Here is a 17108-nt window from a genome sequence, read left to right as displayed (position 1 = left end):
GAACGCCCACGAGTCGCCTCGCAGGATGACGGACGCCTCTGTTTGCCAATGGCTAGCGTCCATTTATGGAGCTAGCCAATGGGATACAGAGGCGGGCTGAACATCCATACTGTTTACAAAAGTTTTCGCCCTGGGCGGAGCACTGCGTGCTACGGCCAGGTCGAAACCTAAAAATGGCCATGTTAGTCCCGATATTGGTAGTACTTTCATTAATACAAGGCCAGCATTTATCTATAATCCCTATTTGAGAGTCAAACTTATGGTATGCATCACCCTGTGCAGGCTGTCAAGGTGGTAATGGTGGTAGTTCCAAACTGTTCACCCATTTATCATTTGTGGAGTCCCTGAATGTAAACCTTTTTCATTAGGGCTCCTATTCTAATACACTCGGTGGATGTGCGCTACTTTAGCGGGGGATACTGGTGTACCACTCCTGTTCATTGCCATATTAATCATAGTAGCTTATGCGATTAGTGCCCGTTTTGTTGTAAAAAGCACCCATCTAAACTCAATATGAGAGCCACCTTATCACTTTTTTGTACATGCATACCTTGTGCCTGTGATATGCATGTTATGTCATTTAGATGGCGCATGATCCGTATTACTCACGCGAACAATTAATACATGCGATACACGTACACTCACCCGTTGGTGTTGGACTTCCTGTTCCTCTGGAGCGAGAAAAAACAAGCATTGGCATAGCCAATAGGCCTTGCCTTTGGGACCTTATAAGTGTTTAGCCATGCGGCAGTCAATTGATGTTGTTGCACCAAGGATATTGTGCTGCATAACTAAATACTTGTTTGTTCTGAAAGGCAAGACGTATTGGCTATGGCAATGTTTTTATAGCATAACTATCTTTCTAAACACTAGTACAAAGTAATGAATTGTGTGCTACTGAAAAATCTTGTTCTACCTTTGTTCCTAAAAAAGCAAATGTGGAACAGATTTACAATTAGTTTTAATGCTAAAGTAGCCTGAAGGCTAAAAATAAAAAATGTACCTTCTGATCAATGTGCAGTAATATTTTTTTAGCATACATAAAACACCCAATTAGATCATGGTAGTTTGGATTTTATTTTTGAGCTATTGGTGTTGCTAATATGTGTTGTTTTTTTGGCACCATATAAGTGTATAACCAAAGATATTGCCAATGGTTTGTCCAGGAATAACTGACAAGTGTTTATTAGTTTACATTTTATTGCAAGAATTTTTAGGTAAAATTTTTAGTACTTTAAAGTAAGTTGAGTGGATTTTTTTTATTTATGATGTACATTGATACATGTTTTATAAATATATTCATTCTGTTGCAATATCTTTTAATATTTTTGTAATAATGCCATTGCAAAATATTACTTCACATGTCTGCAGTAAATATGGCATAAGTATTGTATTGTATTGTATTCAAACTTATAAAGCGCACTATAACCGTTCTGGCATCCTGGCGCTGTGGTACATATGCACTATTACCATAGTTCCGGAATTAGCATGTTGCTAAGCTAAGCCTGTACTCTAGGGAATAGCCAGGTTTTGACTTTCCCCCTGAACTTCAGCAGATCGTGCGACTGTCTCAGGCAGCTTGGAGACGATTCCAAAGGTGTGCTGCTGTATAGCTGAAACCTCTTCCGCCTGATTTAGCTCTCTTAATCTTGATGAGCGAAAAGCTGCTTCCCACAATTTTTTAACTTGAGTTTCGAGGTTTAGCTTATCATTAAAGCTGACCCCAAGATTACGTATTGTTGTAACGGGTAACAGGGGTGTCTCCATGGGGATGGGCCAGAAGCCCAGAGGAAGAGAGCAAGGGACTTTACCTGCTGCACAGCAGAGTATCTCAGTTTTCGCTCAATTCAAATGCAAGGAGTCGCTTTTCAACCAGTGCACCGTTTCTTGCATACAGGCATGAACATTTTCCAGCGAGACCGCTTGGTCTCCCTCCAGTGACAAGATAAGCTGAGTATCGTCAGTATAGTTTACCAAGCTGACCCCGTATGACTTAATAATCGCAATCAGGGAACTCATATAGGCGTTAAACAGTATCGAGCTAATTGCCGAGCCCTGGGGGACCCCATGCCTAATCTCGGCAAAATCCGAATGATAGGGGGGGGAGAGCCACCGCCTGACGTCTATTTGTCAGGTAGGATCGAAACCATTCCAGGGCTACTCCCCCCGCCCCTACTGTCTTCACCCTTTCTAGGAGAACTGTGTGGTTGACCTGGTCGAATGCGGCAGACAGGTCCAGTAAAATCAGAATAGCTGATTGTCCCCTGTCTGCTCGCCTTCGAAGATCATCCAGGCCGGTCACCAGAGCTGTCTCCGTCCCATGGCCTGGGCGGAACCCAAACTGCACAACCTCCAATTTGTTATTAGACTTAAAAAACTGAGAGTGCCCTGCTGACCAGGCGCTCGATGATCTTTACTGGGTAGGGGAGGAGAGATATGGGTCTGTAATTCTTGGAGCATGCTGGATTAAGCGCAGGTTTTTCAGCAGAGGTGTTATTATTGCTTGCTTCCAGCTTGCCGGTACCAACCCACTGCTTAGCAATTGGTTGCACAGCTGTCGAAGTATTGGGAAGAGTTCGGGTCACAACTCCTTCCAAATTTTAGAAGGGAGGGGATCCAGAGGAGAGCCAGAGGAGACTCCTAAGGCTATCTTATTAAACTTATCTTCAGAGGGAAGATCAAAGTGATCGAGGCAAGCCACCTGATCACCAGACTCCCAGCTCTTTCGCTTACTAGGTGACGACCAGCAATCTATCTCACCAGATATGACTGCGTCGTCCATTTTTAGCCCTTCTATGATTTTACTTATTTTGTCCTCGAAAAAAGTGGCTAAGCTGTTGCATAGCTTCTTACTAGGCAGAATCTTGTTTTTTGTACAGTCAGGACTGGCAATATCCTTCACGATTTTAAATATACCCTTAGTACTACTCGGCGCCTTCTGGATAATTTCGGCGTAGTATTCTGCCTTAGCATTCACAATTTCCTTTTTGTAACTACCTATTATCTCCTTCCAGGAGGCTTCCTCTATTTCTGCATATGCCTTTCTCCATTGCCGCTTAGCCAATATACATTCTTTTTTTAAGGTCCTCAATGTTTCATTGTACCAAGGGGTGGCGGGGCTCCCCAATTTCCTAATATTCTTTACAGGGGCAACACGGTCAAGTTTTCCGATGACATGTCAGCAAAATGTCACATAGTTCTGTTCCACCGATGTCATGGAATCCAGAAGCCCGTTAACCTTAAATACAGGGGACAGTTCAGCCCTCTTCATGAGGCTCTTCCAGTCCCTGCCTAGGAAACTTCTTCCCCTTATGGCAGTATCTACCCTCGGCTTAGGAATAGCCACCCAAAATTGGACTAGGTGTTGATCAGACCAGCCCATCGGGAAAATATTTTCCACTTTGACAGAGACTTTTCCAGCAAAGATCAGGTCAAAAACATCCCCCCCTTGTGAGTAGATTCTAAAACCCGCTGTGTTAAATTTAAATTCTCACAGGACTGTATCAAATTATTATAACCAGAGTCTAAACTTCCGTTGGCCCACAGGTTAAAATCTCCTAAGACCACCAATATGGTATGGGGGAGTGCCATATTACTAAGTACATCAACCAAATCCTGCTGATGTTGAAGACAAATTGACCCGGGGTGGTCTATAGCATAATATGCCCGTCAGACAAGGCCCATTACAGTCTTTTAGGCGGAGGCCCAGCCATTCAATGCCTGATACCTCATCGACATCCATCAATGAGATATCCCATATCTCCTTAAAAACAATCTCGACCCCACCCCTCTGCCATTAGCTCTAGGTTTATGTATTGCTTTATAGCCAGGTGGGCACGTCAGGCCAAATTCCAGATCGGACCGGGAGGCAACCAGATCTGTGTCATGAACAAGATATCTAGGTGATATGTTTCTAATATTAGTTGAGTTTCTAAGTAATGCTTTGGTAGCGACCTCACATTGAGCAGGCCACATCTGAAGGAACCCATATTGACATAGTCTGGCTCTGAGCCAGCAATCCTTTCCAACTTAAATTCCCCTTTTCCACCACCCATGATACCTATGTCCCGCAGTTGGTTAACTGTATAACTATAGGTTGGTTTCCTGAACCACTTCCGGGGGCAGATCCTTCTCCCACCGCGCCGCCAAGACCTGGAACGCCCTCCCCCTCCACCTACGACAGACCGCAGACCTCCCGGCCTTCAGAAGACTTTTCAAGACCTGGCTCTTCGACCACTAGCTGCAGCTCCCCCCCACCCCCCGCCCCCCGCCCCCCAGCGCCTTGAGACCCTAGCGGGTTAGTAGTGCGCTTTACAAATCCCCTGATTGATTGATTGATTTCCCATTGACATCGCTCCCCAAATCGGCAGCATGGCTGGCGCTGGACACAAACGACCGCGGACGGGCGCAGACGGGCTTGCCTTTGGCACGCCACCAGCTTGCCCGCTGCACATCCGCTCTGGCATGAAATTAAATAGGCTGTGCAGCGTGAGCACTAGCCTGCTCACCAGCCAGAAAGCCGAGGGGACAGGAAGTGAGGGAAATGTGAAATGCCCTTTGTCCACCCTCCGTCCAAACAGCACTTGCCGCGACGGACCAGGGTGCGGGGCGGGGTTATGAGTAAGTTAAAATTTCACCAATCGATTAATACACAACAATAGCACTTGATTAGGAGTACCAAGTTTAAAAAAAGAGAAATTCGGCGCAATTTAAAAGAGTACAAGGCGCAGCCTGCAGTATTCCTACTGCATCCAACTGTGCGTCCGCTCTGACATGAAATTAAATAGGCTGTGCAGCGTGAGCACTAGCCCGCTTACCAGCCAGAAGCCGAGGGGACAGGCAGTGAGGGAAATGTGAAATGCTCTTTGTCCACCTTCCATTCAAACGGCACTTGCTGCGACGGACCAGGGTGCGGGGCGGGGTTATGAGTAAGTTAAAATGTCACCAATCGCTTAATACACAACAATAGCGTTTGATTAGGAGTACCAAGTTTAAAAAAAGAGAAATTCAGCACAATTTAAAAGTGTACATGGCTCAGCCTGCAGTATTCCTATCGCATCCAACTCCATAAGTGCATCGGATAAGTCTTCCACATCTGTATTGATCATAAACCAGTCCATTAGATGTTCATTGCTAATATCCATAGATTGATATGTTTCAGTATTGTGCACTTGTGTTGTGATTGTAGATTGCCCCAAAAATCTGTGCACATACAGCAGCCACAGGTTCAAATGAAAGCAGGGCTGACTCCAAGTTTCATCCTTCCTATAATTGAGAAGAGAGGCAGCATGTACTAGGAGGAGGCACTTGTTTATATGTTGTGGCTAGAGAGCAGCCCGTGTTTTAATGTATTATACTAAAATACATGCTAGCAGATTCTTTTGACAAAATACAATTATTTCTAGTGCAGCTGCTAGATATGTAGCATAGTAATTGGCAGAGATCAAAAATCCACAAAGTTGTTTAAAAGGAACCGGTTGACAAGGGAGGGCGAGGGTGAGGCAGGCAGTGGAAGGAACAGTGATGAAATTTAAACAAACGCGTGCTGTCACGTTAATTACAAACCGATGGCCCCTGCGCACCCCTGCTTGCTCCCGCAAGGTGGATGCCACCCAAGCATGAGTGCTTGAAACAGTCCTGCCAAGTGTCACGCATCACGCGTGACGCTAATGCATTTCGGTGTGGCGTTCCGCAACACCGCACTGAAATGCATTGTCACGCATTTGCCCACTCTCTGCTGACACACTGAAAGTTGGCTAAATTAACGCCAGGGTGCTGACCACATGACAGAGTGAGAGTTATCACGTTAGGAGACTCACCCTGCTGCCCAGTTAAATTAGCGGGAGAGGCAGGCGTCCGAGGCGCATGTCAGTCACCCCGGCCCTGCGGTTTAGTCCTGGGCTCACCATTGTGGCTAGCAGCCAGAGAGAGAACAAGTTGAACTCCCGTCTCAACACACTCAGTAACTTACGTAAGAAATGTAAGTACTTCTAACGCTCGTCACTTGACAGATTCTATGTCTGAGAGGCAGGCTGCTCACAGTCACGTCGCTCAGTGCTGCCAGTCTGAGACTAGCTGTGTCGTGTGTGTTGTACTGTCGGCGGGCAAACCTTTTCTGTTGCTGCGCGGTGGTGTCTCTTGTTGTCTGTCACACAGAGCTGCACGCACTGTCCCACCAGATCAAAATGTGTTAGTCACTGAGTGACTCACACATTTGATCCGGTGTGACTTACAGTGCGCCGGTGCCCGTGGTCATTGGTGGTGTTTTCTTTTGCAAGAAGGGCTCTCTCTCATCTGTCAGGAGGGAGCAATAGGGTTAGCACCCTTCCATTTCTGATTCTCTGGAGCAGTTTCAAGAACTTCTTGGAGATTTTGTTGCTCAAATGGCTGTAATTTCTGATGTTAAGAAGTTTCCCTTGTCTTAATTGAATGATTTTTGCTTGCAAGAAAGTGTCACTCATTGTCGCTAAAATGTCACTCATAATTTAACTGAAATTATGGAAATATCACACATAGCAATCAGAAACCTTGGCAGCTATGTTGAAAAATGCAGACCGATTTCTAAAGGTCATCTCCTAGAGCAGCGCATGCGCACTGCAGTAGCCTTGACCTAAAAAGTAGTTGCCCTGTAATCACACTTATTTTCCCAGCGTTAAGTTCGGGTTAGGAAAAAACACACGCAGAATGTAAGAGCAGAATGGTGCATATACATGCTATGGCATGCTCAATATCATGCATTCGTACAAAGACTTACTTTGTCACGGGTCGGGCCCTCCTTTCATGCCTATTTTGTCCCACGTTTCCCAGCTTTTGGATATCTGACGCAGAGGAACGCGTGTATTTTAGGATGGTTAAGCCGCAGCTGAAATCACTTGGCTTCCATGCTCCGACCATGTGGGATGAGGAGTTTATTATTTGAAGCATAATGTGGAAACTAAGGCATTCTTAGAGGTTGTCAAGGGAACCTGCCCGGACATATTGGTACTCCAGAAGCCCAAGTGCTCATGGGATCTGTAGTTCCGTTTATTAATATAGATGTCAGCAATATATGAATGTCTAAGGCGTTCTTAGAAGTTGTCAAGGGCGACCGCCCAGACACATCAGTACTCCATAAGTCCATGTGCTCATAGGAACTGTAGTTCCGTTTATTATTATAGATGTCTGCAATGTAGGAATGTCATTTGTAGTGGTAACCGTTCTTCATACAAGTGGAGTTTTTATATATACATCTTGAATTTCAAGTTTAGATGTCTCTCTCTTAAAATGCTCAGTTGTCAGAGCAGGCTTATTCTCAGATACCAGTCACTATGTGAGGAAAAACACTCATGTGCTGTACTAGTAATTTCTATATGTTCCTTCTGGAATAGTGACAGTGTTACCTGGTGATGTGCTTCTTTGTTAATTGTACATCTGGTCTATAGTTGCTAGGAGTGTTGGGCGCACACTTCTATTGTTGTTCCTCCTTATTGGTAGTATTTACTGTAGTATCACTTGTATCAGCATGTGGTATTCAATGTTGTGGTCGTTGGCGTATGCCTTTATCTAGGAGTCAACTGACTCCATGGGATATCATCACTGAGTCCTGACCGATGTGTGTTAAGTCTGTAGACCCACATTGTTCTTTCTCCAGCTGTTTCTGTGTTATTCCTATGTCATAATTTACTTTCTCTATCACTGTCCACTTAATATCTTGATCAGCGTGTCATTTCTCTACATAATGTACTGTCAGTTTTGTGGATGTCCTTTTGCATCGTATAGTACTTCTGTGTTCACTTATTCATATTTTGACCTTTCTCGTGGGTATCCCTACATAGCGATGACCACAAGGGCATGTGATTAGGCATGGAGATAACATTGGTACTGTTGCAATTTGTGTGATGTCTCTGTTCCCAAGGAGTGGGTAGGCCTGGGTCTATTTGGTTGGATTGTTTAGTAAGTGGGCAAACGGTGCAGCTGCCGCATGGGAAATGTCCTCTTACTTGCGGTTGGTTCTACAAGTGGATTTGCCTTTCCTGCGGGCCTTTTCATGTATCGCTGTGTACTAAAAGCTTACTCTGCAAATAAAGGGATACCTTGGAGTAAGCTGTAGGATTTCTAATCTTTATGCAACCTGGTCTTTTCTTTCAAGTGCTTTCTTGTTGGACCCGGCCTCGTGGCGTGGTTCACCTCTGTCCCTCAACACCCTGTGAGCGTAGGCCTGTACCCCGAGTCCCCTGCGCGGCCACCCCGTTAGTGTAGCCTGCAACCCGAGCCTGGTCGTCCTACCCAGTGACGCCTAGATCCCCCGAGAACCTTGACCAGGCCTGCCTTTCCTGCTCCTCGCCCGGCTCCGAGCGCCTAACCATACCTGCCCCACAAGGCCCGGACGCCATCTTCCCTTCCCGACATCCCTGTCTCCCTAGGCCTAGCGTGACCCCGGCCCCAGCGAAGCCCAGACTCCAAAGGCGCGCCAGTCCCGGCTGGGGGGGTAAAGGGCTCCCGAGTGAGATAAGCCAGGGAGTTTCGATGGCACCTCCGGCCTCCCCTGAGGGGCTGGTTTCTGTCACACCTTTGGCCCTCCCCTGTGGGCCAGGTTCAATCACCCCTCTGGCCTCCCCGAGGGCTGGCTCCAGACCCGCTGGCGTCTGGGAATTCCCGGACCCATCTTTCAAAGGGATCAAAGAGCCAACCGCCGGACCTCGCCAACGACTAGCCCCCAGGGCCGGAGACCTCGGCCTGCGAGGGTCCGGAGATCAAAGAGTAGAAGGACTATAACTGGGGCCGCCTGATAACTAGCGGGCAGTTGTATCTTGGACCTGAAGCCTGCTGATCTGATCGCGGCTGACCCTAAGAAGACTCCTCTGGAACCTCTGAGCCCTGCTGACGCTGTCGCGGCTCCTTCTCCGCCTTAAAGGAACTGAACCATCGGAGCCCTGCTGACGCTGTCGCGGCTCGATCTCTAAGACCACCGGAGCCCTGCTGACGCTGTCGCGGCTCGACCTCTAAGACCATCGGAGCCCTGCTGACGCTGTCGCGGCTCGACCTCTAAGACCATCCGAGCCCTGCTGACGCTGTCGCGGCTCGACCTCTAAGACCATCCGAGCCCTGCTGACGCTTTCGCGGCTCTCACGAACCCCTCCCGATCGAGCCCTGCTGACCTCGTCGCGGCTCGAGGAGTACTCTGGTCCGGCTGGACCAGCGAGACCACCATCACGACCGAGCCGACTCGACGAAGGTGAGGCAACCAGTACGACCACCATCCCGTACCCCCCGGCTCGAGGATTGAGAGCTGTGCGTAGGGTACGCCTCGTACTGACCCAGAGACTAAAAGACTGTCCCTCTTCCCTCTTCCCGAATCCTCAGAGACTTTGTGGTCCTGTGGCCACTGTGTATATAAGAGTGCTTCCTTCGTTATTTGCTTATATAAAGAACTTGTTCCTAAAATCCAACGGTGTAGTGTCTGTTCGTAGTGTGGTGTGAGCTCCGTGTGTACGATCCCAGACCCAAAGTCCTCCCCGGTGAGGACCTCACAATCAAGACTCGGCAAGTTCTGTGGGAGAGGTGGATCTTGGGGTGTCTGGGTGAGCACCACCTGGCCCTCGGAGATTGCCCCTTCTAACATTGGTCGCAGCGGTGGGATAAGAACCTACGTCTAGGGATCGTACAGCACTGACACACTACCCAAACGAAGAACAACAATGAGCATCACGAGCGCCAAGACCACCTTCCAGATGGAGCTTCTGGGAGACTATTCACACCGTGAGCTCAAGCAATTCTGCAAAGATCTCCATATCCCGTCAACGGGATTAAACACCAAAGAGGACTTCCAACAAGCTCTAACAGCCTGGGTGGAGACCGGAGCCCAACCTCCAGCACCGACGGAAGCCGATGGAGGGGGAGCACCCCTGATCGGAACCCACGCCCCAGAGCAAGAAAGAGCAGAGTCCCCGACGCGGACTTACAGCCCCGAGAGAGGTCTGTCTCGAGAAGAGATGACCGACCGAGAACGCAACCGAAACCACGAGCTAGAACTAGCCCGGTTGAAAATGGAAGGAGAACTCAAGCTGGCCGAGAAGAAGCTAGCCATCGAGCAGCTGCGGCTGCAAGGAGAACTGGATGAGAAGAAACTCCAGCGAGAACATGACGGAAAGAAGCTCCAGCTGGAGCACGAGCGCAGCATATTGGAAATCGAACTAAAGGCCCGGAACGAAGGCAACAAAACGGCAGCGACCCGAGAGTCTGTTCCCCCAGTGGAACCCAAGGTCCACATCCCCAAGGATGTGGTCAAAGAATATTATAAAAACGATGACATCCAGCAATGGTTCAAGGCCTACGAGGTAGCTATGACCTCACACCGAGTTCCGCAGAAAGATTGGGGAGCCGGGCTGTGGGGTCGATTCCTGAGTGAGGGGAGAGACACCCTACCGCCTGCCGAACAGACCTCCTACAGCCACATGAAAGAGGCCCTCCTCACAAGGTACGGGCTCACTCCAGAAATGTACCGCCAACGCTTCCGAGAATGCAAGAAGATCCCCGGCACCACGTGGGTAGAATATGTCAATTTCTACAGCCGGGCCCTGGAAGGGTGGATCAAGGGCAGCAAAGTATCCACCTTCGAGGGGCTCATCGACCTCATTGCGTATGAGCACTTGTCCCTGAATTGCTTTGTGGAACTCCGACAGCACCTCCTGGACAGCAAGTTGGCCGACCCCCGGAAGCTGGCCGTCGAGGCCGATCGCTGGGTGAGCACCAGAGTAACCCGGGGGCCCGGGGGGGACACTGGCCGAAACGAACAAGGACCATCCCGCCCGAGTGGAGGAGGGGGTCAGAATAGACAGAGGGGTTCCCAGGTAGGGTCCCCGCGCAGTCCCCCCAGAAACCAGCCAGGTACCTCACCTCCCACAGCGCGCGCAGGGTTTCCCCCAGCTAGGCCAGGGCCCCGGGTCAGCCAAGCCTGCTACCATTGCCAGAAACCCGGGCACTATGCCAATGACCCCCGCTGCCCCTTGTTCCAGAAGCCTGCCGCTGCAGGACCCCCAGTGCGCCACATCACCTCAGTAGCCCTAGAAGAGGAGGGGGAGGAAGAGTTCGAGGGAGCTGAACCCGCAGCTATGATGTTAGTCTCCCTGGGTGATAGGGAGATGGTCCCCGGAGCTCCCCTACCCGACAACACAGAGAAGTACCGGCAGCAGGTGACTGTCAATGGCCATCACATAGGGGCGCTCCGAGACACTGGGGCCAGTATCACCGCCGTCAAACGGCACCTCGTCACCGAAGCCCAGATTGTTCCCCACATCTCCTGCAGGGTGATCGCAGCCGATAACTCCGTCCGCACCTGCCGGATAGCTCAAGTCCCGTTCGAGTGGGGGGGGGGCGTCTCTGGAGAGTTACGAGTGGCGGTCCGCTCCGACATGCCGGTGGACTGCCTGCTCGGCAACGATCTAGAGAGCTCCCCATGGCAGCGGGTTGAAAAAAGGACCCACTTAGAGATGGTGGGCCTACCCGAGTGGGCCTGTGTGAGTACCCGGTCGATGACCGCCCGAAGGGCCACCCCCGAAGAGGCGACCTTAGAGGCAGCCCCGGTGACCCCCGAGGACCCCGAGGTCCCTGAACCCTTTGAGACCCCTGAGCTATTCCCCGGGGAGAGCTTCCCCCCCGACGCAGGGCCCCGACGTCGAACCGACCCCGAGCTTGGACGACCTTCCTGAGCTGGCCCAATGGCGCCAGGAAGGGGGACCGTCCCGAGAGGAGTTCTGCCTAGAGCAGACCTCCTGTCCATCCCTGGTGGGGCCGCGGCAGCAGGCCGCCGCCCAGGCCGCCGGTGACCAGTCCGGCTCCCACTTTATCTATTGGGAAAACGGCCTATTATACAGCGAGCAAAAGTCCGCCGAGCTAGGGTCCGGCCGAGTGCTGGTGGTCCCCCTACGCTTCCGCGGCTTCCTCCTGAACCTGGCCCATGACGTGCCCCTGGCAGGACACTTGGGACAAGACAAGACGTACCAGCGCCTGGTCACCCACTTCTACTGGCCGGGCATGCGCTCCGATGTGGAGGCCCACTGTAAGTCCTGCCCCACTTGTCAGTCCAGCGGAAAGAGCGGAGGGAAGCGCAAGGCTCCTCTCCAACCCTTCCCCGTGGTCAGTACCCCCTTTGAGAGGGTGGGAATCGACATTGTGGGCCCCCTCGACCCCCGGACCTCCTTGGGGCACCGCTTTATCCTTGTCTTGGTGGACCATGCCACCCGATACCTCGAAGCCGTTCCCTTCCGAACGGTGACCGCCCCGGTAGTGGGGCGGGCCCTCATGGCCATCTTCTCCCGGGTCGGATTCCCTCGAGAAGTCGTCAGTGACCGAGGGATCAACTTTATCTCAAAATACATGAAGTCCCTTTGGCAACAATGTGGGGTGACGTACAAGTTCACCACCCCATACCACCCCCAGGGTAACGGTCTGGTGGAACGCTTCAACCGGACCCTCAAAGGAATGATCATGGGACTCGAAGAGCCCCTGAGGCGTAAGTGGGACGTCCTCCTTCCCTGTCTCCTCTTCGCGTACCGCGAAGTCCCCCAGAAATCCCTGGGGTTCAGCCCCTTCGAGCTGCTCTACGGGCACCCCGTCCGGGGACCCCTCACCCTGGTCAAGGAAGGGTGGGAGACGGCGGCCCCAGAGCCCCCTCCCGATGTGTTTCGATACATTTTGGCCCTCCGGAACCAGACGAGGAAGTTCCGGGAGCTGGCCGAGGCAAACCTCGAAGCCAGCCAAGAAGAAGTGAAGCGGTGGTATGACCAAAATGCCACTCTGGTCGAGTTTCAGCCCGGACAGCAGGTCTGGGTTATGGCCCCCGTAGAGCCCTGTGCCCTGCAAGACAAGTGGACAGGGCCCTTCAAGGTGGTAGAGCGCAAGAGTCAGGTGACCTACCTCATCGATGTAGAGTCCCCCAGGAACCCCTTGCGGGTCCTTCACGTGAACCGCCTCAAGCCCCACTTCGCCCGGTCCGAGTTGAGCTTGCTCCTAGCCACGGACGATGGGGAAGAAGAAGAAACGGAGCCTCTCCCCGATCTCCTGTGCGTGAAAGAAAAAGATGGCTCCGTAGAGGGGGTGAGTCTCTCCTCCTCCCTCTCTCCCGAGCAGCGCGAGGACTGTCGCCAGTTGTTGGGACAGTTCTCGGACCTCTTCTCCCTCCCCCCCGGCGTCACCAACTGGTGCGTCCACGACGTGGACACCGGGGACAGCCCACCGGTCCGGCACAGAGCCTACCGCGTCCCTGACCGAGTCCGGGCCTGTATCAAGGCCGAGGTATCAAAGATGCTAGCTCTCGGGGTGGCCGAAGCCTCTGACAGCCCATGGGCTAGTCCCGTGATCCTGGTTCCGAAGGCAGCCGCCCCCGGTGCTGTTCCCGAGCTGAGGTTCTGCGTTGACTACCGCGGGCTCAACGCAGTCACCAGAACCGATGCTCATCCCATCCCCCGAGCCGACGAGCTTATCGATCGCCTCGGGGCTGCTCGCTTCCTTAGCACGTTCGACCTGACCAGTGGATACTGGCAGATCGCCCTCACCGAGGGAGCTAAGGAAAGGTCCGCTTTTTCCACCCCGGATGGTCACTACCATTTCCGGGTGATGCCCTTCGGGATGAAGAACGCCCCAGCCACCTTCCAGAGACTGGTGAACCAGGTACTGGCTGGATTGGAGGAGTTCAGCGCTGCGTATCTGGACGATATCGCCGTGTACAGTTCCCACTGGCCCGAGCACCTCCAGCACCTCTGGGCGGTGCTGACGGCCCTGAGAAGGGCCGGTCTCACCATTAAGGCAAGCAAGTGCCAGATCGGACAAGGGTCCGTAATCTACCTCGGGCACCAGGTCGGAAGCGGCCTCGTAGCCCCCCTCCAGCCCAAGATCGATGCCATCGTGGCCTGGGAGGCCCCCACGACCCAGACGGAAGTGCGGGCGTTTCTAGGGCTCACGGGATACTACCGCCGGTTCATCAAGAGTTACGGCAGCATCGTAGCCCCCCTCACGGAGTTAACCTCCAAAAATCAGCCGAAGAAAGTCAGCTGGACCTCCGCCTGCCAAGAGGCGTTCGAAACTTTAAAAGACGCCATGTGCACTGCCCCCATCCTACAGGCCCCCGACTACTCACGAGAGTTTGTAGTCCAGACGGACGCGTCCGAGCATGGCATCGGAGCCGTTCTGTCCCAGGTGAACGAGAGTGGCCTGGACCAGCCAGTGGCATTCATTAGCCGGAGGCTACTCCCTCGAGAACAAAGGTAGAGCACCATCGAGCGGGAGACCTTCGCGGTGGTTTGGGCCCTGAAGAAGCTGAGGCCCTACCTGTTCGGTACTCACTTCCGGGTCCAGACCGACCACCGACCTCTCCGGTGGCTAATGCAGATGAGAGGGGAGAATCCCAAATTGCTGCGCTGGTCCATCTCCCTCCAGGGGATGGATTTCACTGTCGAACACCGGCCGGGCTCTGACCACGCCAACGCTGACGGCCTGTCCCGATTCTTCCGCCTCAGCGAAGAGAACCCCCAAGAGGATGGGTAGTTCTCCCCGCCTTCAGCTGGGGGGGACGTGTGTTGGACCCGGCCTCGTGGCGTGGTTCACCTCTGTCCCTCCACACCCTGTGAGTGTAGGCCTGTACCCCGAGTCCCCTGCGCGGCCACCCCGTTAGTGTAGCCTGCAACCCGAGCCTGGTCGTCCTACCCAGTGACGCCTAGATCCCCCGAGAACCTTGACCAGGCCTGCCTTTCCCGCTCCTCGCCCGGCTCCTCGCGCCTAACCATACCTGCCCCACAAGGCCCGGACGCCATCTTCCCTTCCCGACATCCCTGTCTCCCTAGGCCTAGCGTGACCCCGGCCCCAGCGAAGCCCAGACTCCAAAGGCGCGCCAGTCCCGGCTGGGGGGTAAAGGGCTCCCGAGTGAGATAAGCCAGGGAGTTTCGATGGCACCTCCGGCCTCCCCTGAGGGGCTGGTTTCTGTCACACCTTTGGCCCTCCCCTGTGGGCCAGGTTCAATCACCCCTCTGGCCTCCCCGAGGGCTGGCTCCAGACCCGCTGGCGTCTGGGAATTCCCGGACCCATCTTTCAAAGGGATCAAAGAGCCAACTGCCGGACCTCGCCAACGACCAGCCCCCAGGGCCGGAGACCTCGGCCTGCAAGGGTCCGGAGATCAAAGAGTAGAAGGACTAACTGGGGCCGCCTGATAACTAGCGGGCAGTTGTATCTTGGACCTGAAGCCTGCTGATCTGATCGCGGCTGACCCTAAGAAGACTCCTCTGGAACCTCTGAGCCCTGCTGACGCTGTCGCGGCTCCTTCTCCGCCTTAAAGGAACTGAACCATCGGAGCCCTGCTGACGCTGTCACGGCTCGATCTCTAAGACCACCGGAGCCCTGCTGACGCTGTCGCGGCTCGACCTCTAAGACCATCGGAGCCCTGCTGACGCTGTCGCGGCTCGACCTCTAAGACCATCGGAGCCCTGCTGACGCTGTCGCGGCTCGACCTCTAAGACCATCCGAGCCCTGCTGACGCTGTCGCGGCGAGACCACCATCACGACCGAGCCGACTCGACGAAGGTGAGGCAACCAGTACGACCACCATCCCGTACCCCCCGGCTCGAGGATTGAGAGCTGTGCGTAGGGTACGCCTCGTACTGACCCAGAGACTAAAAGACTGTCCCGCTTCCCTCATCCCGAATCCTCAGAGACTTTGTGGTCCTGTGGCCACTGTGTATATAAGAGTGCTTCCTTCGTTATTTGCTTATATAAAGAACTTGTTCCTAAAATCCAACGGTGTAGTGTCTGTTCGTAGTGTGGTGTGAGCTCCGTATGTACGATCCCAGACCCAAAGTCCTCCCCGGTGAGGACCTCACAATCAAGACTCGGCAAGTTCTGTGGGAGAGGTGGATCTTGGGGTGTCTGGGTGAGCACCACCTGACCCTCGGAGATTGCCCCTTCTAACATTTCTCGAATACGGTTGAGCCCACCCTGAGCTTTAGAGATCACGCTTCACCAAACTATTAGTAATCCCTTTGCCATTTTAACGGATTTTGACCCTCATCATGGACATGCATTAGATGAGTTTTATCATTTTCCCTTATAAAAAAATCGTTTTTTCTTGATTGACATATGAACATTTTATTCAATGATTTTGTCCTTATTTTGCATGTAATTATGTGTTTTTTTTATACAATTAGACGAGGACTTTTACATCTTTATTTCATTAAGTGTATTCATGTTTGTTTGGTGTATTTACCTGAAGGTTAACCTTGCCGCCTAAGCTACCAAAGAGAAAATTGCTCAACCCTTCTGAGCCCCCTGATGAGGGGGTGTGGCAGCTACAGCTCAAACCAGGGCTGTAGCACCTCTGTCCCATAAACTGTCACCCAGTTTAGCCCATATCTGTATGTCGTTTGATGCTGTATTAGTATAAGGTATGTATATATCGGGTTCTACATCTACAGCATAGACTAGGGTGCCACAATATGGAAGGGTTGTGGGGCGAAGGAAGATTCTCATTAGGGTTTGGCCTGGGTTCTACCAGAGGTAAGAGGTTCCTAATAAATGGTGGATGTGGATAAACTAACTAGAAGGTGTGTGTCGATTACACATTCTCTTTTCTTTTGAAGATGGAGAGGACACCGAGTCGCTTGCTGAGTCTGAGCATGGAGAGTTCGAAAGATCTCATAGGAAGTCAGTGGAGTTCCAGCTACCCGAGGGTTAGCGCTGTCGCTTTTAGAACTTGCACTCAAGGCACAGGCATCTAGCTCAGTGAAAGAAGCCGTTGATTGTTGATAGTATTGGTCCACCACTGTCGAAACCGGTGACGTAAACCAAACCTCTGAAGCCATACAGCTACTAACTGTGTTGTCTATTTGTCTGTTGTTGTCACATGGATAACTGCTTTCTAGTAGTTTGACACTTGTACTTTCCTTTTGCTGTTGAAGATCCAGAGGAGACAGAAGCACTTCAAGAGGTTGAGTCATCCATCTCACTGGGGTCTGGTGAACAGGCTGAGGAGCACAAGTCTTTCACAGGTTAGTGTTGTCCCTTTTGATTCTGAATGATCCTTTTAATTGCTGCAGACCGCCCTCTGGGTTGTTAAGATTTGGTCAGAGCACAAGGCATTTTTTTCT

General features: G+C 52.0%; 1 protein-coding gene across 4 annotated transcripts in view; it reads left to right on the top strand.

Annotated features, from left to right (window-relative positions):
• CATIP (ciliogenesis associated TTC17 interacting protein) overlaps window positions 1-17108 on the top strand; it is a 285718-nt gene that overhangs the window by 33055 nt on the left and 235555 nt on the right. For 2 of the 4 annotated variants that reach the window (XM_078679244.1, XM_078679243.1), the window contains exons 2-3: window positions 16602-16691; window positions 16920-17009. In XM_078679244.1, the coding sequence (XP_078535370.1) occupies window positions 16602-16691; window positions 16920-17009 (180 nt within the window). The remainder of the gene's footprint in view (window positions 1-16601; window positions 16692-16919; window positions 17010-17108) is intronic. The other 2 variants (XM_078679247.1, XM_078679245.1) reach the window with 1 other exon arrangement.

This window comes from Lissotriton helveticus, chromosome 3_1 (genome assembly GCF_964261635.1).
Source record: "Lissotriton helveticus chromosome 3_1, aLisHel1.1, whole genome shotgun sequence".
Classification (NCBI taxonomy): domain Eukaryota; kingdom Metazoa; phylum Chordata; class Amphibia; order Caudata; family Salamandridae; genus Lissotriton; species Lissotriton helveticus.
This window is presented reverse-complemented; position numbering and strand designations above follow the sequence as displayed.